The sequence below is a fragment of the Panthera pardus genome, unplaced genomic scaffold, assembly GCF_024362965.1.
Source record: "Panthera pardus isolate Hobbes unplaced genomic scaffold, ASM2436296v1 HiC_scaffold_11, whole genome shotgun sequence".
NCBI classification, from domain to species: Eukaryota; Metazoa; Chordata; class Mammalia; order Carnivora; family Felidae; genus Panthera; species Panthera pardus.
The window spans coordinates 7050868-7071446 of NW_026526666.1; the positions used below are offsets into that span (position 1 = coordinate 7050868).

The 20579-nt window shown below is 48.7% G+C and overlaps 2 protein-coding genes and 2 long non-coding RNA genes across 4 annotated transcripts in view; 2 read left to right on the top strand and 2 right to left on the bottom strand.

The window, feature by feature from the left end:
* Positions 1-366: 366 nt before the first annotated feature.
* On the top strand, positions 367-8872 carry TRIM45 (tripartite motif containing 45). The gene is made up of 6 exons (XM_019457985.2): positions 367-1231; positions 2886-3619; positions 4899-5028; positions 5608-5722; positions 7650-7776; positions 8624-8872. The coding sequence occupies exons 1-6, from the start codon at positions 744-746 to the stop codon at positions 8770-8772; spliced, it is 1743 nt and encodes a 580-aa protein (XP_019313530.1). The 5' UTR covers positions 367-743; the 3' UTR covers positions 8773-8872.
* Positions 8873-10576: 1704 nt separating this feature from the next.
* LOC128773526 (uncharacterized) lies at positions 10577-13268 on the top strand. Its single transcript, XR_008417864.1, has 2 exons — positions 10577-10755; positions 12988-13268. It is a non-coding gene; the product is annotated as an uncharacterized LOC128773526 (long non-coding RNA).
* A 268-nt stretch (positions 13269-13536) lies between these two features.
* Positions 13537-15981, bottom strand: LOC109272148 (uncharacterized). Its single transcript, XR_002082316.2, has 2 exons — positions 15147-15981; positions 13537-15024 (listed from the first exon to the last, which is right to left on the bottom strand). It is a non-coding gene; the product is annotated as an uncharacterized LOC109272148 (long non-coding RNA).
* A 2846-nt stretch (positions 15982-18827) lies between these two features.
* Positions 18828-20579, bottom strand: part of TTF2 (transcription termination factor 2) — a 41182-nt gene continuing 39430 nt past the window's right edge. The window contains 1 exon segment of the mRNA XM_053889332.1: positions 18828-19609. Within this exon segment, the coding sequence (XP_053745307.1) occupies positions 19465-19609 (145 nt within the window). The 3' untranslated portion in view covers positions 18828-19464.

The following is a 20579-nucleotide window of genomic DNA, read 5'->3' on the forward strand; positions in this document are numbered from 1 at the left end:
CCGTCGGAGTGGCCCGGCGAAGATGTGGAATTTCCAAACCTTATTGGATGCTGGTGGTGTCACTCTGGGGGGAGGCGGGACCCCCAGCGGCGAAGGCCGCCCCTCTCGGACGGTGATTGGACTCGCCTGAGTAGACCGGGCTGGGATTGGTGCGAGGTGGGGCCAGAGCCATCGGGCACCTTGAGCCGAGGTGTCGGGGAGGCGGCGGCCGCAGAAAAGCCGGCCGGACTCGCAGTTCCTTTGCCCGCCGTGTGCGGTCCGCGAAGGGCCGGGTCGAGGGAAGGAGCGGGAGCCCCCCCTCCCCACCTCATCACGCGGGGGCGGGGGAGGCGCTTGTCGCGTGTCGGGCGCAGGACCCTTGGGGCCGGGGCGGGGGGGCCGGGACGCGGGAGGGGGGCGGGTAGTGGAGGAAGTGAGAGGTGCAGGGGTCCAGGAGTTGGCATCAGGACCAGCTCAGGATTTAGACCTGGAAGTGCTTCCGGGCCGGAGGACTTGGGGGGCAGAGGAGGGCGTGGGTGCTTCTGGTATGGGATGCCATGGAAAGGAGGGGGCCCTCCTAAATAGATCCGTGGGTGGTTCCTTTGACTCTTCTATCATTTTGCCCTTTGCTTTGCCGAAGAGAGAGTCCCCATGGTCTCTGCTCAAATTCTGGAAACTTTCTCTTTGGGTGGGCTTAATCACCTACTACTTTATTATAGAACTACCCAGAGCCTTTCCTGATACTGGGCACAAACGTGGGGAATATGTCAGAAAACAGGAAGCCGCTGCTGGGCTTCGTGGGCAAACTCCCCAGTGGGACTGCACTTGGGAACTCAGGCAAGACTCACTGCCCTTTGTGCATGGGGCTTTTCAAAGCCCCCAGGCTCTTGCCTTGTTTGCACACAGTTTGCACCACGTGTCTGGAGCAGCTGGAACCCTACTCGGTAGTGGACATCCGAGGGGGCGACTCTGACACAAGCTCTGAGGGGTCAATATTCCAGGAACTCAAGCCACCCAGTCTGCAGCCCCAGATCGGCATCCTCTGTCCGGTATGTGACACTCAGGTGGACCTGCCCATGGGTGGAGTGAAGGCTTTAACCATAGACCACCTGGCCATGAATGACGTGATGCTGGAGAGTCTTCGTGGGGAAGGCCAGGGCCTGGTGTGTGACCTGTGCAGCGACAGGGAAGTGGAGAAGAGATGTCAGACCTGCAGAGCCAACCTCTGCCACTTCTGCTGCCAGGCTCATAGGTAAAGATGGGATACCCCACCTGGTGTAGCTTAAGAGCAGGAAAAAAAAAAAAAAAAGTGGTGTCAAGCCAGAAATCCCTTGTGAAGAGATGGGAAGGAAAGCGCTCTCAAGTGCCATGTAAGGTCAAACAGCAATATATGCTGTGATAAATACTCTAGGATAGTAGTTAACTCCTGCACCCTTACATAATACCTGTAGTAATAGTGGAATCAAAGGTTTGCATAGTCCTTTTGCGGTTTGGGAAGCACATTCACAGTTTCCTTGGGTCCTTAATCGCTTTTTGTATAAGGGATAATGGTAGTGGGTGCTGGCTGAACAGAAGAATATAAGAGCATAGCCCCTGGCCTTAATCTCATTTGATGCCTTGCCGCTCTTATAGAAAAGCAGGCACTGTTTTCACTCCCATTTATTATTTGAGGAAACTGAAGCTCAACACTGTGATTTGCCAAGGTCCGCCAGCTGGGAAGGAGTGCGTAACAGAACCGAATTTTACATCTAGGGCTTCTGGCTGCATTCTGTACTCTTTCTGCTAATCCACGCTGCCCTCCAAACAGTATAAGGTGCTATTTGGCGGCGCCCCACCTCAGCCTTTGCCTTGTACTACCTAGAGTCACTCTGGAGCTTGGTGAGGTGGGCCGGTAGGTGCTTGTTGGGGTGCATATTTAGGTCTTTCGTGGCATTTGGTGAAGTTTGCCACATGGATCACTCTTTGTCCCTTGTCCACCTTCTCCCCCATTCCAGGGCATCAGAATAGAAAATAGCCATGATTTTAGGATTAGCTTAAAATAGTTTCTAAATTCTACCTTCCATTTGTTTTCTGGTCTCACCCACAGAACAAGTTAGTAGTCTTCAGTCTATTTTTAACTGGTAATTATGACTGCCTTGCTGCCAGTCAAACAGCTGATGCTGTTTTCTCTACAGCCATGTTTCTGGTGCCAGAATAGGCATGTAAGCTCCAAGTTGATATAATGCTAACTGGGGGGATCGCTCAACAGTCATCAGGTTTTCTAGAGATTTCCTTGAAACTCCAGAAGGCTACAGAAAAGGGGAATTAAGAGAAGTGTGATCCTACTGACCGCTGATTTCACTCTTTCTAATAATTTCGATGACTCGAGGAAAATTCTAGCTTGCTGCTTTGGGGTGGTGGAGCGCTAGTCATGGAAATGCTTTACCGAAATCTTAGGGAGACTTAATGTCACGGCCAGCCAGACACTTTTTAATTGCCTAGGGTGTGCTGCTGTGTCCTCTTGCATAGTTTCTGTCTCCTGGTGCTGGGTTACCTCCATGCTCTCACCTCTAGCTTGCTGAAGGAGCAGGCCATGGCTGTTGTTGAAACTTGCCAAATTCACTCTTCGGAGAAAGTTCCAGGACATAGCCTTAGTGTCGCAACCTTTGGCAGAGTCCCGTTCCAGGCCAGAGAGCCCTAGTCCACTATCACTTTATTCAATATAGTAGCCCTTTCAAGTAGGTACTATCCCCCCTGGGACAGATGAGGAACTGGAATCAGAGAGGACCCTGTGGTTAGTAAGAGGTTAGAGCAAGGGACCGAACTCAGGTTTCTTTGACTTCAGCGCCCATGCTTTTGAAACTGCCCGACTGTTTCCCAACTGAATTGTCCCCTAATGTCCCGATCCTGGCTCTGTTTGCCCCTAGGCGGCAGAAGAAAACAACTTACCACACGGTGGTGGACCTAAAAGACTTGAAAGGCTACAGCAGGATCGGGAAGCCCATTCTGTGTCCCGTGCACCCAGCAGAGGAGCTGAGACTGTTCTGTGAGCTCTGTGACCGGCCCGTGTGCCGGGACTGCGTGGTGGGCGAGCACCGGGAGCACCCCTACGACTTCGCCAGCAACGTTATTCACAAGCACGGGGACTCCGTGCGGGAGCTTCTCAGAGGCACCCAGCCCCACGTGGAGGCCCTGGAGGAAGCCCTGGCACAGATCACAGAGATGAACAGTGCCCTCCAGAAGCGAGTGGAGGCTGTGGCAGCTGACGTGCGAACGTTCTCCGAGGGTTACATCAAGGCCATTGAGGAGCACCGGGACAGGCTGCTGAAGCAGCTGGAAGACATCCGGGTCCAGAAGGAAAACTCCCTGCAGCTGCAGAAGGCACAGCTCGAGCAGCTGCTGGCGGACATGCGGACGGGCGTGGAGTTCACTGAGCACCTGCTGACCAGTGGCTCGGACTTGGAGATCCTCATCACCAAGGGGGTGGTAGTGGAACGGCTCACGAAGCTGAACAAAGTTGAATATAGTGCCCATCCTGGAGTAAACGATAAGATACGCTTCTCTCCTCAGCAGAGAGCAGGCCGGTGCCGTGGCTATGAAGTTTATGGGACCATCAATACGAAAGAGGTCGATCCAGCTAAATGTGTCCTTCAAGGAGAAGGTAGGAAGGCATTTGAGAGGGCAGTGGATGGGGACATGGTGTTGAAAGAGGTACGGCTTTTTCAGCCGGGGCCTTCATCCAGCTAGGAAGAGCTTCCTCCTGACTGGTTTACCAAGGGAGAGAGCCATACCGGTCCGAAGGACAGTGACCCCTCCCTTGCCGTTTCTTTCTGTTTCGTTCTGGTCAGGGTACGGTGCGTAGCCCATACAGGGGTGAGGCTTGACCCTTTTCCAGTTGAGCAAAGTAGTAACTAGCAAGGACCTCAAGGAGCGTGCTATTTCTATCAGATGACAGAGGAGCCCGTGCCCGTAGAAGACAACAGGATAGGCCAGGGCGAAATCCTGCCTGCTCGGAGAGGAGACTGGCAGGCCCCAGAGTACTTGGATCTGGTTCTGAAGAGAGTTTCGGAGGAGTGAGGAAGACAGGGTTATAATGTACTTTCTTCTATGCCCTTTGTGGTTCATGTAAGTCACATCTCAGCATTGAAAAGATTATGATAGGCATTCCATTCAGTAGGGGGAGAAACAATTTCTTTTGCCCATTCTGTCCCTAAAGGAGGCATGTCATTCAAACATATAGTTTAGAGATCGGTCCTGACAGCAAGACGGTACCGTAGAGGCAGGCTGACTCTGGCGCGGGAATTCTTAACTGTTTGGAGGTCACAGATCCCTTTGAGAATGATCTCTCCCCAAGGAACAGCTATTACTTTGGGCACACCATTTCAGGAGATTCTTAGACCCTTCATAAGCCTCTCCAAAGACCACATGGTAGTTCATGAACCGCAGGTTAAGAAGCCATGTTGCACCTGCTGGACCAGAGGCTGTAGCTACTGAATATTCCCCGCAGCATGCTGGCAGGAGGGCCGAAGATTCAAAGCTGATTAACCGACCCCCCTGCCTGTTCCAGCATGATCCACAGCTCAGGGAGAGCGGTTTGGGGGCTACTACCTTCTCTCACAGGGTCTAGAGCTTCTCTTCTCTGAATACGTAGGTTTGTCCTTAGGATTAGCTCCCTTAGGGCTGAGGTTCAGGTTCAGGATCCTGCGTGATCCAAGAGCAGCTACTGGCTGAGAGACAACCAGGCTCGCCAGGAGGGAGTGCCAAGAGGTATGCTCTAGGGGAAAGAGCCAGAAGAGAAGAAAAAGGAAGCAGGGCCATCACAGTAAACAGGAAGCACAACTGTTTGTTCTAAAGAGAAAAAGCGAGATGGTGTCTGATCTGGGGATGCAGTCACCAATGGTTGGCCTTTGAGATGAGGACTGAGTGTTTATCTTCTGCAGATCTCCACAGAGCCCGGGAGAAACAGACAGCCTCTTTCACCCTGCTTTGCAAGGATGCAGCAGGAGAGAGCATGGGCAGGGGAGGAGACAGCGTGCACGTCGCTGTAGTCCCCAAAGATAAGAAAGACAGGTTTGTATTACACAGTCAGGTGTCAGGGGTCATAGGGGGTGATGAAACTGGAAACTTGAGGCCCTTCCCAGTAGTGATATAACTGCGTGGTTAGATCCCACTCCCCTGACGCTGTTAAAAAATGTGATATGACCTTTTGGAGCAGATGTGTTTTCTTGTGTGGGTTTTATGCCAGTACTCAATGCTCTGCCCCTCAGATTGTCTGAAAAATATTCTGTGTTGGACTGAATGGCCCCCTTCTCAAAATTCAGCCCCACTTTGCTACTACATTGTGCTGGGAGTGTATTTTTATGTCTCTGGAATCAGGAGAGAGGAGAGAGCGGGAGGGTACAACAGGAACCCCTCAAAGAACACAGTAACGCTTTCAAGGAACTCATCTGTACATCAGGTTGGATCAGCATTTATGCCGCTTCCCCTCTGCTGTAAAATTAATTTCTGAGACCAGTGGAAGAAGTGTCCTGCTGGGGGATATTTCAAATTAATATCGGGTTGAATGGTGTAGAGTTTACACCCTAAAGTAGCGGGCAGTTGCGGCCAGCTTGTGAGAGTGAGTGGTTATTGAACTCCATGTGCATTCAGTCCAGTCAGAACGCTGGTACAAGATAACAAGGATGGGACGTACTATGTCTCCTATACTCCCAAGGAGCCTGGCATCTATACCGTGTTGGTCTGCGTCAAAGAGCAGCATGTGCAGGTAAGTGAGTGGGACCCACGTGTGTGCCTCCCTGGGCTCCTTTCCCCTTGGCTCCTCTGGCTTCTACCATCTCAGGACGTGGGGACATGTCTCATAGGATCAGCTGTATGGAGGGGCCTAATAGAATTCTCTTTTTTACTCTGTTCACATTAGAAATGACCCAGACTTTGCTACTTTTAGCCTTACTAAAGGATGCTGGTGACCAGAAGAACTCTATCCCTACTGTACCTCCTGGCAGTTAGGCTTGCCTTTCATCATTCTCCCAGTTGGAGACTTCTTGACTTGGGAAAGATACCTCAGTCACAGTGGGCAATCTGCCTGGGAACAAGTATACACATTCAAGCAATATAATCTAGCTCGGGATTTTCCAGCTTTCTTCGGACTGTGACCGGACGTACTGGAACTTACTGTAACGCAGTTTGGGAGAGTTAGGCCCTCTCCCCTCAACTGACCAGTCTTCTCTCTGCCTGGCCATCTGCCCGCGTCACTCTTTCCATACGTGCTTAGCCATTACCAGGGTTACCACACGACCTCCGCAGCAAGGATAACACCTTCTGGTTTAGAGATTACAAATTTTTAAAAATTGGGCAATACTCAGCATGTCCAACAGAATCTCAAGTAGTCACAGGTGTTCCCCGACCAAACATTTATCTCCACGTCTTCCAATGTCAAAGGTAAATATGGAGGAAGCTTTGGTCTCTCAGGTCTAGGGACCTTGCTGTTTGGTCAGTCGTGGCTGGCTGGGGTCCAACGGAGTTTTCAGAAAGCAATACTGACAGGGACAATAAAATACCATAGTCTCGTGATATGTTGGGCTTGTGGCGTGTGCACCAGGAAGACTCCTATTCAGCAGCCACTTCCTGCCTGTCTGATTACCGCACGCTGGGGTGGGCCAGGTCCCTTTGCAGACATTCTCACACCTTTCTTCCAAACCGTTCGGGCATAGCGATCATTGTCCACTCGGACTGAGAAACAAACTTGCTGAAATACACAGTCCCTGTATAGCAGGATCAGAATTTGAACCCATTTCTTTGAACTCTGGTTTGTTTTTTAAAACAGATCATAAACTAGGGGCGCCTGGGTGGCTCTGTCGGTTAAGCGACTGACTTCATCTCAGGTCATGATCTCACGGTCTGTGAGTTTGAGCCCTGTGTCGGGCTTGGTGCTGACAGCTTGGAGCCTGGAACCTGCTTCGGATTCTGTGTCTCCCTCTCTTTCTGCCCCTCTCCCCCTCCCCACTCTGTCTCTCTTTCAAAAATAAATAAAGATTAAAATAGATCATATACTCTTTAAGGGAAGAGAGATGGAACATTTGAAAGGCTTCTAAGGTGCCACACTCCTCTGCTTGGTGCTTTTGCAGACAGTACGGTTCCCACTCAGGGACAGGCACGTAAGCAACACTTATTAAATATTTGTGGTCTAACGTAGGACAGAAACTGGAGAGTGGAAGTTGTCCTTGAAGGGGCAGGTAGGAGAGTTTCTAATTTGAGAATTATTCACCTTTCTCCCTTGCCTGTATCCTCATAGACCTAGACTAAGCGGATGGGTAAATGGATATGTCCAGGGGGGACGGGTGGAAGGAAGGGAGTGACGGCCCAGCCTCGGGGTTGCGGCACACCAACACCCCTCCGGGACGGAGAAGACCGTGACATCCGTGACGCAGGAGCACAGATTGGGTTTACTCGTGTATCAGGTGGGCCATGTGCCAGAAGGGCCACACACATTCCTTGACTCTCACTGCATTTGTACCTGGTGCCGTCCAGCCGAGCACCCAGCTAGTTACCGTCCCTAGTCTGTTTCCCTGCCGTGGTCCCTGTCCTCCACGGCCAGGCCCTGGGACTTACACCGCATTTAGCACATGTGACGCTCAGCACACCCCTGTTGACTCATAAGGTGCTGTTCTCTGCTCTTGGTCTAAACACTGAAGGGCTCACCATTCACTGTGACCGTGAGGAAAAGGCATCGCTCACACACAGGCGTGTTTCACTGCTGCACGTTCTGCTCCAGCGGAGGCCAGAAAACGGCTCGCTGTGCCTGTGGAGGCACCATGCCAGGTAAGGAGGCTCGCTCTCCCAAGTCCTGCCCCTGTGGGCCTGTCTCCCAGCAGTGGGGGTCACCTACCGCACAGCCACTAGGTTTAGGATGTTCAGACATAGGCTTTCTTGCTGGGAATATCATCTGTGCCTGTAAATATACCACACTTCTAGAAGTTTCACTTAACGCTTCTTTATTCTGAAAAGTGAAATCGTAAGCTGAAAAGTTCGGAGTTCTTTTAGTTTTGATACAGTTCGCCAATCTTATGAGCCCTGTGCTCCTCCCCAGGACATTCGATTTCCATCTGTACCCTTTCCCGCAGCCTGGCACTTAAAAACTATAAGTCCACTCTGTTCCTTTTAAAACCTTAAAGAAATTCCAAGCAAGGCAGGGATGGGGAGAAGGTCTGGCTCTTTCCTTGGGGGTAGGGGCATCAGCTCAGGCAAGAGATCTAATTATTTCTTTTAAAGTATTCTACTGTGTTTGTGCTCTGATGGTGGGCCTTAAGATGGGCTCAGGCACCGTTTTGCATAAACACTACAGGAACTACGTTCTTTTTTACTTCTGCCACTCTTCCCTTCTCTCTTATTTCAATTCTTTTTCAGTGAAAATCCAAACCAGCTCATCTCCTTGAGTTAGCAGAACGTTAAAACAACACTCTTCTTAGAACTTCGGCTAACTGACAGTCTTAACTGACTGTCTTCAGCCCTCGGGAGCCCTCCTGCTACGGAGGCTCCTCACCGGGTTCTTACTAAACGTTTTCACATCCATGAGTCTAAACGTTGCCAGAAGCTTTAGTTTCCCTGGTGAACTTCTGGACTTCACTCTAATGGCTGTCTTCTGTCTCCTCTCTGAACCACCATGCAGGTGGGTACCTGGGCTGTGGCCACGGACACAAAGGTCACCCAGGCCGCCCGCACTGGTCATGCTGCGGGAAGTTTGCTGAGAAGTCGGAATGCACATGGACAGGTGGGGAGAGTGCACCGAGGAGTCTACTCAGGACTGTAGCCCTCTGATGCTTTCCTGGCTACGCGGTCAGCTTGTCCGAGCGGTGCCCAGCCTTCAGATGACCAGAGGACCCCAGACATTAATTCTGAAGAATCTGATAGAATAAAACAAAGTGCCTTGTCTTATACTCTCGAGTTCCAAGTCCTTTTTTGTCAGTTCCTCACTGATCATATGTGTGGATGGCTGAGCACAAGGGACCAGCACATTTCTCTTCGTGGTGATTGGCAGTGTTCACTCTTTTGTACGGGAACCAAGGGATCTGTGCAGTTGGAACTTATATCATGGGGATGTTTAGTTCCTTACTTTTTTTGTTTTTGTTTTTAATGTTTATTTTTGAGAGAGAGAGACAAGGTGTGAGTGGGAGAGGGGCAGAGAGAGAGAGGGAGACACAGAATCTGAAGCAGGCTCCAGGCTCTGAGCTGTCCACACAGATCCTGAGGCAGGGCTCGAACCCACGAACCACAATACCATGACCTGAGCTGAAGTCGGACGCTTAACCAACTGAGCCACCCAGGCGCCCCTAGTTCCTTGCTTTTGAATGCGTAACTCTTTTACTTCTCCCTGAGCCACATTTTTGCTATTTTCATCAAGGAATGAAAGCCTTTCATCATATCCACTTTTTGCTAGCACACTCTACATGGATTATAATGTGGTCTTGCCGTTCAGGTGGAAGTCCCGGCTTGACCCGTACACCACACTCATCTCGTACTCATAAGCCTGGATTACTCTTTGGTCAAGGCCATACAAGTAGTAGGAAAATAAAGGAACAGTGTTGAAATACCACCTCATAAATTTATTGCAGTTCTACTCACGCCAGGCAATCTTGATACGTTCATCCTCCTCACATCCCTCAGCCCTTTGTCATTTAGAGAGGAGTCTTCACTTTTGTCCGAAAAGCTAGGGAGTTAACTAGAAGCTTTGAGTCCTAGAGTGCACCTGCTTAGCTGTCAGAGAATTCTTGGAAGAGGAAGCACACAGTGCCAGTGCCTCATCCCTGCCCAGGGCTTCACTGTATATATTTGGTGTTTCTCTTGATTTCTTATGTGGCTCTTGATTTCTTATGTGGCAAAAACTCAGCATGTATTAAGTATAATTACTGAAATCGGCACCGCAAGATCCATTAAGAAGTAGGTGACTCATTTGAGCAGTGAATTGGGTCAGGCAAAGGAAGTGAAATTAGCGGATGAAACACACGACTGTCAGGTCATCATGGAACGCGTTCATTTCCTCCTTAGGGCTCACAGATAGGAGCTACATCGGAGCCGTAAATCCGAAGGTGTTCACTATATTCTCATCCTTTTCTGGGAAGATTCCCCTCCATGCTCTCTAACCCACATCTGATCTTCCCAGAAGACACTGATGGCCCCATGACCCTCATGAAGTGTTAGCTACTTGCTTTTCCTCACTCCTTCCAACTGCTCCAACCAGAGCTCAGGTAGGTGTCCTGTTAGCTCATCATTGCTGCTTTCCGATCAGTGCTTCTCAGCCAGGCGTGATCTTGGGGACATTTGTCTTTGCTACAACGGGGGCTGGTGCTCGCTCCTAGCATCTATTGGGTAGAAGTCAGGAACTGCTCAGTTTAGGACAGCTTTCTGCAACAAGGAAATATCCAGTCCAAACTGTTAATGGGCCGCTGTTGAGAAGCCCTGTTCCTGGCCATTACCGCTTTTTTTTAAAAAGTGGCCCGCCTTAAAGCTGATGCCTTTCTATAACTGACTGCCCCTCCGTGGTTCAGCATCTACACAGCCCCACATCCCTCCTCGTTCCTTGAAGATTTTAGCACCCAGCTTGCTGCCGCTGCAGAACCAGAGTAATTCAGTATCCACACAGCCTTCTTAATTCCATGACCCGTTCTCTGTTCTTGTTCCCCCTACCTCAGCCATACAGTCGGTCACCCCCCGGACCTGGCTGGATTCCAACTGCACCGTCTGCAGAGTTTGAATTTCCAGCCTCCTACGACCACAAGCTCCCATCTCTCTGGCTCACCCGCTGTAATAATCTGACTCTGCTCGGGGACCCACAACGCAGTGCCTCCACGTGCTTCCCACTGTTCCCCTCCTGCCCCCACGTGCCTTCCTTCATCCTCTCTCCGCTTAGATTCTCCAGACCATCATTACAACCTCTCCTGCCTGTGGGTCTCCCTGTCATTCGTGACAAAGCCCCCGCTTGGATCTGACTCTCCACCCAACCCTGCAGAAATGATCCTGGAGAAAAACACAAGAACACGAGGACTAGCCTCACTTTAAATCCACGATCACTAATTTCAGTGGGCCCTTAGCATCGCCCAATTGCCTGACGATATCTCTCTAGTCTGTTCGCTCCCCCACCCTGAAAAGATGAAATTATTTCTTACTTTCTTCTCAAACTCCCCTTTCTACCCAACTTCCCCTCCCCACTCATGACCTGGCCTCCTATTTCACCAAGAAAACCAAAGGATTCAGAAGAGAATCCCCTACCTTCCCACCACATCTATGCATCTGCTGGCATTCGTATCAAAAGCAAACCTCTATCCACGTGGGGTCTGTACTAGACCCCATTCCATCTCTCCAACCCAGGAACCTTGCTCCCAGAACTCCCCACTCTGCTCACTGCTCATTTCAGAAAAGAAACATGCTACAGTATTCCCCCGCCCCACTCTCCAAACAACAGGTTTCCCTTGATTTTTGTATTAGTCTGTTGGGGCTGCCATGACCAAAACCCGCAGACTGTGGGGCTCAAACAACAGAAATTTCTTTCTCCCATTTCTGGAGGCTGGAAGTCCAAGATGGAGGCCCTTCTCCCTGGCTTGCAGATGACTGCTGCCTTGCCTCCATGCAGATACGTACATCCCTCGTGTCTCCTCCTCTTCTTATAAGGACACCGGTCCTACTGAATTAGGGCCTGTACTTCTCACCCCATTTGACCTCAGTTATTTCCTTAAAGGCCCTGTCCCCAAATACTGTCACACTGAGGATTAGGGCTTCAACCTATGAATGGCGGGGGGGGGGGGGGGGGGGGGACACAAAATTCAGTCCATCAAATCTTTCATTACCCTGACAACCGCTCCATTTTTCTGCTTCCCTTTTTAAAAACCTCGAAAATAATTGTTTGCTATCCCTGCTTGTCCTTGCACCCTCTCTTAGATCTAACCCAGTCGGCCCTTCTTCCTCACCACTCCACTGAAAACACTTATCAAGGTCCCCAGTAATGTCCACATTATGGAACCCAATGATCAGTTCCCAATGTTTCCATCAACAGCATTTAACACAGCTGATCACTTTCCCCTCCTTGAAACGTTCTCTTCCCTTGGTTCCCGTGGCATCATTCTCCTTAATCGTCCATCTCACTGACTTTCCCTGACTTTTCATCTTTGCTAGTTCCTCCTCGTCTCCCCAGGCCCTACACATTGGACAGCCCAAAGGATCCGTTCTTGCATTTCCATTTCTTCCCCTTCCTTTGGCTATCTCATCCCCTGCTGACTTTAAATACCATTTAGACACTGGTAACTCCTATGTTTATCTCCTGCTCCAAATTCCAAAGGGTTATATCCAGTGGCTCACCCCCTCTACTTGGATGTATCACAGGCACCTCAAATTCCAGATGTCCACAGCAGAACCCCTAGTTTCCAGTTCTCGCTTCCCACCTGCCTACACTACCAACCTGCTTCTCCTGCAGTCTGTTCCGCCTCTTTAAAAGGAAAGCCCCAATCCATGCTTACAGGCGGTAGAGCCCATGGCCCTGCAAACATGCTTGACTCCCCTCTCGAGCACCATATCCAATCCATGGGTGAGTCCTTTTGGCTGTCCCTTCAAAATATACCCCCGGAGCACTGCTACTGTCCTGGTGTAAGACACCAAGATTCCTCCCTTGCCTTCCTCCCCTACTCATCTCCCTGCTTTCAACCCCCACCCCCTCCTGGGGCCTGTTCTCCCCTCAGGAGTCAGAGTGGTCCTTCTGAAATACCTCGGATTATGTCACTCTTCTGCTCAACACCCGCCAATGGCCTCCCATCTTACTCAGGACAAAGCCAGCGTTTACAGCGGCCTCTAAGAGCCTGCACCCCAGCTCCCTGCTCTTGTCTCATTTCCTACCCCCATCCTTCCGTCTCTCTATTCCAGCCAGACCCACCTGCCCCGGGCTCCTCAAACTCTCCAAGTAGGCTGTCTAGCAGCCTTTACAATCACTGCCCCTCCATCTGGAGTGCTCTTCTCACACACTTAATGATTCACTCTCTTTCTCCTCAGGTTTCTGCTCCTGTGTCAAACATCGCATCGGAGCGGTCTCTAGCTACCTTGGATAAGATAGCATCTCCCCACCCCAGGACTCTGTATCACCCTTATTCGGCTTCCTCACCACCTCACACACATACTCTACTTGTTTAATGTCTGTTCTCTCATATGACACTCGGCTCTGTGAAGACAGGGACTTGACATTATCGATTATATTGTCCCCATGTAGGACAGTTCCTGGCACACAGGAGAGGCTTAATCATTTTGTTGAATAAATAAAGGTATCATTTGGTACACGTTTTAGTTTGGATCTCCTTGGTATCTGTTTCTACAAGCCACACTGCCCTTCCCCCAAACTCCAATATTTGTCATGTAACCAAATCCCACTTGGAAAAAAAATCTCAGCCTTCTCTCAACCCTGCTCTATAAATTATATGCACCTTAGGAACCAGCCTTGAATTTTCCAATTACCTCAGACATCCAGGGAATAGCTTTGCCATGAAGAAGCCTGTTGTATTACATCATTTTTCCCTGTGTGTCTTTTAATGAATCAGATTTCAGAACTCAGGATAAAAAGCTTACCATTTATTTCAGTTGGGAAAAGGGTTTGGTAATTGTATAACTCTACTATAGATGAAATTATATTGCAACAGAAATTTTCTAGGAGACATCCAGGTTCCGGCAAGTGCCCTCGCCTTTAAGCAGTATTAATAGTAACAATTCTGAAACAAATAGCATGACAGTTTGTGTGGGAGGTGGGGGGTGGGGGGTGGCCTGTTCATTGGCCTGCGATACAATGGAGTCTAAACTCAATTCAGTTGCCCTGCCGGCAAAGTTAAGAGTAATCTGCAGAGCCCAAGATCCCCAAGGTGAGGACAAAAAGAAGTCTGAGGATTTAGGAATTGTCCCCAGTGTAACAAAGTGCTTCAGAAATCACTCTGGAGTTGTGAGCGCTGAAGCACCAACCAGGTGCAGCGTTATGATGTAAATTTGATCTTTGGTTTACTGGTAAGTAAAACGAGGGCCTCTGTCCCGTGGGACGCCGTAACAGGATAAACACGTTGGCTGCCTTAGATCATGAACACACACGTATACCTGTCAGCCCACCCACTCCAATCGCTAAAAAGCAACTGTCACTCAGCTTTCCTCCGGAGGATGTATCCCTGCCAAGTTTGTCTCAAGAGGTGGTTGGGTAAAGCGAATGCCAACTGACGCAGAATACAGAAAGAGGCATTTCACTCGGCCTTGTTAGCATCCACGTATGGATTTCAATTCCGTCATCACTTCCCTAGGCTTGCCTGACCGGTTCCTGTCCTAGCTCCTTGCTCTAAGCCCTCCCAGCTACTACCGCTCTCCACTGCACATCACTGTCCCTTCACAGCCGTATGTGATGTGATTAATGCCCTCCCCTGTGAGACTGTAAGCCTCAGGGAGGACAGGGACTGTGTTGGCTTTTGCTTGCCCTTTTACTTTCAATGCCCGGCAATGCCTGGTATGTATATTTTTGAATGTATGAAGGACTTAGCAGTGGAAATAGTCTCCCCATCCTACCTTTTATACCTAATCTCTACCTACACTCAGATTAGCTAAGGATTCTGGGTAAAAAAGGACTCAAGCTAGTAAAGAGGTCATGTGACTACAGGTCTGTCTCCCCTGTTTGCCCCCTAGGGGCCAGGCCCTAGGGGCCATTTCCTTCTCCATCCTGACCGATGGACTCTTGTGGCACTTTGTGCTATAAGGGATCCTAATTTCATGTTTGTTTCTGCAAATATTTTCTTCTAGGTTACATGCTTAGGAATTCCAAGTTCTCATTATCATTCTTTGTGCCTGCAGCTATGCTTTTTACATTCCTCCTGCCTTTTCTCAGCGCTAGATGCTAGATGGCAAATAGCAGTGCGATATCCCACTTTGTAAACCCAATTCTCTCAAGGCATCATGGTCAACATCAAGATTCCAGACAACCGCAGAGGTCATACGGGACACTGGTGACTCCATGATTGTCCTATTAGTAGGGAAGACTCTGGCTTCGCCTTTGAGCCTTGGTGCAGGCCACTTCATTGGGCAAGAGAGAGAATCAGAGAGTAAACAAGTCAGTGTTCGTGTATAGCAATTCTAAGTCACACACACGAAACTGCTAGGGAAAAGGGTCATATTCCACAAAGATATCATCCTACCTATTGCTGGTCATAACGACTGCATGGCAACAGGAGCTCTTGGTGGGATCTTCAGAGTCGTTGGTGGGAATTTTTTAAAGGGTTCAGGATTCCGTCCACCCATGGCATGCACAATGCCCCCTTTTAAGATCAACGCTGCTAAAGAGAAGTCAAACTGTAAAGCTCCCATGAAGTCACATCTGTCACATAAGAAATACCTTGTAAGTTGGGTGCTCAGCAGTGTTGCCCTTTGGTGACAGATACTCACCATCTGGCTTTCAGCTGCACCCATGCTCCTGTTTTACTCTCACTCCCAGACCTGGTCCCACAGCGGTAACACTAGCACTTGTACGACACTTCCACGGTTTACAAAGCATTTAGTACATCGTTCTGTCCTTGCCCGAGTCTGGTAAGGTAGGCAGGCAGCCGTAAGAAGATAATCTGGCAGTAGGGGTGTCACATACCGAAGTCTGGTTGACACTGGCAGAACCCCAATTCGATCACTAGTATGGGATGCTGCCTGTTCCTAGAGGGTGTACAGACCCATCATGTCATGCCCAGGCCTTAAGAAACTGACTCACAGTGACTAAAATCAATGTGGACCTGAGAGACACCAGAATGCTACTTAACATTAATCACGAGAAGTTTCTACTCCAGGACTAGGATGTAAGAATGCATGGTTTGGGAGGCACCCGGGGGGCTCAGTTGGTTAAGCATCTGACTTTGGCTCAGGCCACGGTCTCATGCTTCAAGGGTTTGAGCCTTGGGTCAGGCTCAGTGCTGACAGTTCAGAGCCTGGAGCCTGCTTTGGGTTCTGTCGGTCTCTCTGCCCCTCCCCCACTTATGCTCTGTGTCTCTCAAAAATAAATAAATATTAAGAAAAAAAAAAAAAGAATGGTTTGGTATATTCCATCCCGTTGAAACAACATTCCAACTTTTTCTGTGTCTACTTCATGCCAATAGCATCTCATTAGTATAGGAATACTTACCCAGGACATAATTATATGGCTTTGCTAGCTTAGAATCACAAGGGACACTACAGAAACTGGTTATAAAGTATCAGACGGGATCTTACAGATTACATGTCAGCGGGCTCTGAATACCTGAAGATTGTATGTTGTAATCCCTGCATCCATCTCCAAACTAAAGCAAAAATGCTTGGCCCTTGGTGCGCCTGGGCGGCTCAAACGTCTGACTCTTCATTTTGGCTCAGGTCACAACCTCATGGTTTGTGAGATAGAGCCCTGCGTCAGGATCTACACGGTCAGCCTGCCTAGGATTCTCTCTCCCTCCCTGTCTCTCTGCCCCTCTCCAGCTCATGCCTGTGCACGCACTCTCTCTCAAATGCATGAATCGCAAAGCTAACAGTGCCTCTGTCTTAAACAGTGCTTGGAATGCATAGTGTTCCTCTAACAGGCCTCTCACTGACACGACTGCCTTCCATTTTAGTCAGATGGGTTACAGCATATGTATTAGTTACTAAATTCCCAGTGGCGCATAATGAGATGTTAATCCATACACCTTACAGATGATAGCTGAGGCACCCAAGGAATCTGTAACTGGCCTAATATCAGACAATCAGCAGAGAGAGGAGCGGGGCTCTATGCATTCTCGCCGGCCTGGGAGCCATTGTTACTGGGGACTGTATCTTTGCCTCAGTGTGTTGAACTTTTAACAAAACCTGCAAGAAAGGGCAATCTTACTTCCTTCATTTCCTGATCTCATCAGGGACCTCACTTTAGTTGCTGAGTTCTGAAAATAATACTCACCTTACCAACAGGGCAACCAAAGTGCAGAGAAGTTAATGATCTTGTACAAGGTTTATGCCCCCAGCTAAGACGAACCTCGAACTTGACTCAAGACTAAGTTCTACACCAGAACGCTTCCTACCAGGCCGTGCTCTTTTTGCCTTTGTAGGCTTTTAGTCCTTGTCCTCAGCACCATTGCTTACTCAGGCTCGGGTGCCTTGTGGCTGGGTTAACAAAGGGCTTCATCTCCTAACTCTAATTTAAATGAGGGCAATAGTTCTATCTAGGACAACCACAACCCTTTCTAACAGAAATTACCAGATGTGTTTTGGAAATGATTGCTAATGGGAAGAAGGAAACATGGACAGTCTCTCCAAGTATAAAATTATCACGAGTTTGTGCTAGATTACTCACTGCTATATGAACAAACCCAAAATCTCAGTGGCTTAAAAAAATACTATTTTCTGATCCTGTGACAATCCAGTGTGGGTGAGCAGGGGTGGGGGGGCACACATGGGGAAGACTTTGTTCCATTGAGGAAGTGACACTTGCTAGTCTGCCGAAAGGGTCCATGGGCCAGAAGTAGGTTAAGAATCCCTGACCTAGAGGCTTCTCTAGGACTCTGTAGGTGTCCATCAGTTCCTTGCATCTGGTGGGCCGATGAGGGAAGAAACAGCTTGATGAATCATTGAAGCTTGAGAGGGAGGTAAGAAATGACCCACATCCCTTCTCTCCTCATTCCATTGTCTAGAACTCAGTAATACGGGCCCCTGTGACTGCAGTGAAGACTGGGAAATGTGGTCTCTCTGGGTGTCCGGGAAGAAGAGGCTGAGTGAGCACACAGCATTATCTTTGCTACAGTGTCAGGCACACATTTATCGGGTTAAACCAACCGTCATACAAATACTAAAGGATATGATGGCAGAAATACTAACATGATCTAATACTAAATGAGACTATGATACAAAGTGCTCCAAATATTGTAAATCTGTAAAAATGCAAAAACAGGCACACCTCGGATATTGCCGATTCGGTTCCAGACCGCCACAGTACAGCAAATATCACAGTAAAGTGAGTCAGATGAATTTCTTGGTTTCCCAGTGCATATAAATATTATATTTATGCCATACTGTAGTCTGTTACATGTGCAACAGTATGTCTAAACAACATATATATTATATGTTAATTTAAAAATCTTTTATTGCTAAAAATGCTATCATCTGAACTTTCAGAGAGTCGGTGGAGGGTCTTGCCTTGACATGGATCACGGTGTTGGCTGTGGCAACCTCTTAAGACAACAGTGAAGTCTGTCGTAACGAGGGACTCCTCATTTCACAAACAATTTGTCTGTAGCTTGTGATGCAGTGTGACCGCATCTTACCCACCGTAGGACTTCTTTCAGACTTGGGAGTCCATCCTCTCAAACCCTGCTGATTTATCAAGTAAGTTTCTGGACTATTCTAAATCCTGTATTGTCATTTCGACAGTCTGCACAGCATCCTTACCAGGAGCAGATTCCATCTCAAGAAACCACTGTCTCTGCTCATCCATCAGAAGCAGCTCCTCATCTGTTCAAGTTTGATCATGAGATTGCAGCCATGCAAATATAACGAAAAGCCTGAAACATTGTTACCGAACTGTGACCCGGACAGGAAGTAACCAAATGCTGTTGCCAAGAAATGCAGTATCCACAAGGCGCCATGAAGGGAGGCCTGCCTGTACTGTAAAAAACGACACATAGCAGGGACGCCTGGGTGGCTCAGTCGGTTAAGCGTCCGACTTTGGCTCAGGTCATGATCTCATAGTTTGTGGGTTTGAGCCCCGTGTTGGACTCTGTGCGGACAGCTCAGAGCCTGGAGCCTGCTTCGGGTTCTGTGTCTCCTTCTCTCTCTGCCCCTCCCCTGCTTGCACTTGCTCACTCTCTCTCTCAAAAATACATAAACATTAAAAAAAAAAAGACACATAGTCTATTTTATTTCACAAGTAGCACATGATATTACAGTGACAGGAAATAGTGGAACAGCACTAGGTGAAACGATACCAAATACTGAATGCTGTGATGATGCCCATAACAGACACCTGCTCACATACGAGGCACCTCCTTGGTCTCACGCCTGTGAGGGAGAACTGTTTGGTGGAGACAGCTACAGAGGCATGGCCGTGGGGTCCACTCTCTGCTCCGCCCAGGGACATGTTAAAAGGAGCAGCTTCACTGGCGGGAGAGGGACAGATGGCATGGAGCTGGGACACTGGTCCCCCCTGAGCTGAGAAGAGAAAGGCAACAGACGGCGTTTTGAGCTTTTACTGAAGCTTTCCTACAACTGCCCTGGCGTTGTTTTCCAAAATTCTTGAACTCTCAGGCATTTTCTTTTTCTGAAGTAGTTCATTAGTTTCTCTGTCACTCTTAAATAAGTCGATTGATTAACCTGACTGACTCACCAATTAGTTAACATGGTAACTGAGGCTCGATGACGCCTCCTTCCAGGGAGGGCCTAGGGCCAAGGAGGGCTTGGAGGGTCACGTGTAGGTCGCTCTCCCAGATCCTAACACAAACCAACAGCAGCACTACCCTGAGCCCGGTAAACAGGAAGTTAGATGCCAAAAAGGACTTTGAGGTCAGCCAACGTGAGCTTCTTGACAGATTTTCCAGATCCTGATAGAACCTGTTTGGCCAAAGTTTTCTTTTTTTCTTGAAGGTGTAAGATCTTCTCTTCCACTGTTCCCTCACAAATAAACCTAAAAAAATAGGTATGTAACAAACACCCAAAACAGCATATTTAATAACACGTTCAAACTTCTACTCAAGGCTTTAGTTTTTAAGATTTCTTCCTTTAAGTCTTCTCAGGTTTAGTTAAAAACTCCACGTTTAGAAGACCCAAACAACCTTGACTAAGTATATGCCCATTTAAAATGATGTGACGTAAATTATTTTGCGTTTCTTTCTGAAGCTGAGGTAACTGAAAAAATGCCAAAATAAGCCAAAGATATCTCCATCCAAAACTGTAGAGATCAGCTTCCACCCAAAAAGCTCAATCTTGATCAAGTCAGAAGGCCTTAAAGCTTATCAAATTTCTGCCAAGTGTATGCGTGCTGGTGTGAGTGTAGTGTCTCATTTCTTGGCTAATTCACACCGAACACAGGTTGTACAACCTGAAGAAATGCCACTGTTGTCATTCACTCGTCCGACACGCACTGATTCGGCATTTACAACATGCCAGGTGTGTAGGAATGGAGGGATGTGTATCTTGTGCTCTCAAAGAGCACACAAAGAAGAGAGACCTGAAAATAAACACAAGGCAGCTGGAAAGTGCTACAGAAATATGTCCAGTGTGCAGAAAGAGTAGAACATGGTGTGTTGGAAAAAGAGCAGGCTGTCCAGTCTGGCCAGGGCAAAAGTCAAAAGGACTCCGCCATGTTGTACCGCAATGGCAAAAGCTCAAGAGGATGGCAGGGACCACTTCGTGAGTAGCTTTGCGTGTCACGCTAAGAAATTTAGATTTGAGAGTAGTGGCAGTGTGGAGGGAAAGGAAGGGATGGTTATAACAGACATTTAGAGGGGCACCTGGGTGGCTCAGTCGGTTACGCGGCCAACTTCGGCTCAGGTCATGATCTCGCGGTCCGTGAGTTTGAGCCCCGCGTCGGGCTCTGTGCTGACAGCTCAGAACCTGGAGCCTGTTTCAGATTCTATGTCTCCCTCTCTCTGACC

What these genes read in the sequence shown, in the direction of transcription:
- TRIM45 (XM_019457985.2), top strand. Translation starts at nt 744, where the DNA reads ATGTCAGAAAACAGGAAGCCGCTGCTGGGCTTCGTGGGCAAACTCCCC. An exon ending in TTCTGCTGCCAGGCTCATAG is followed by an intron (nt 1,232 to 2,885) that starts GTAAAGATGGGA and finishes GTTTGCCCCTAG; the next exon opens with GCGGCAGAAGAAAACAACTT. An exon ending in ATGTGTCCTTCAAGGAGAAG is followed by an intron (nt 3,620 to 4,898) that starts GTAGGAAGGCAT and finishes TATCTTCTGCAG; the next exon opens with ATCTCCACAGAGCCCGGGAG.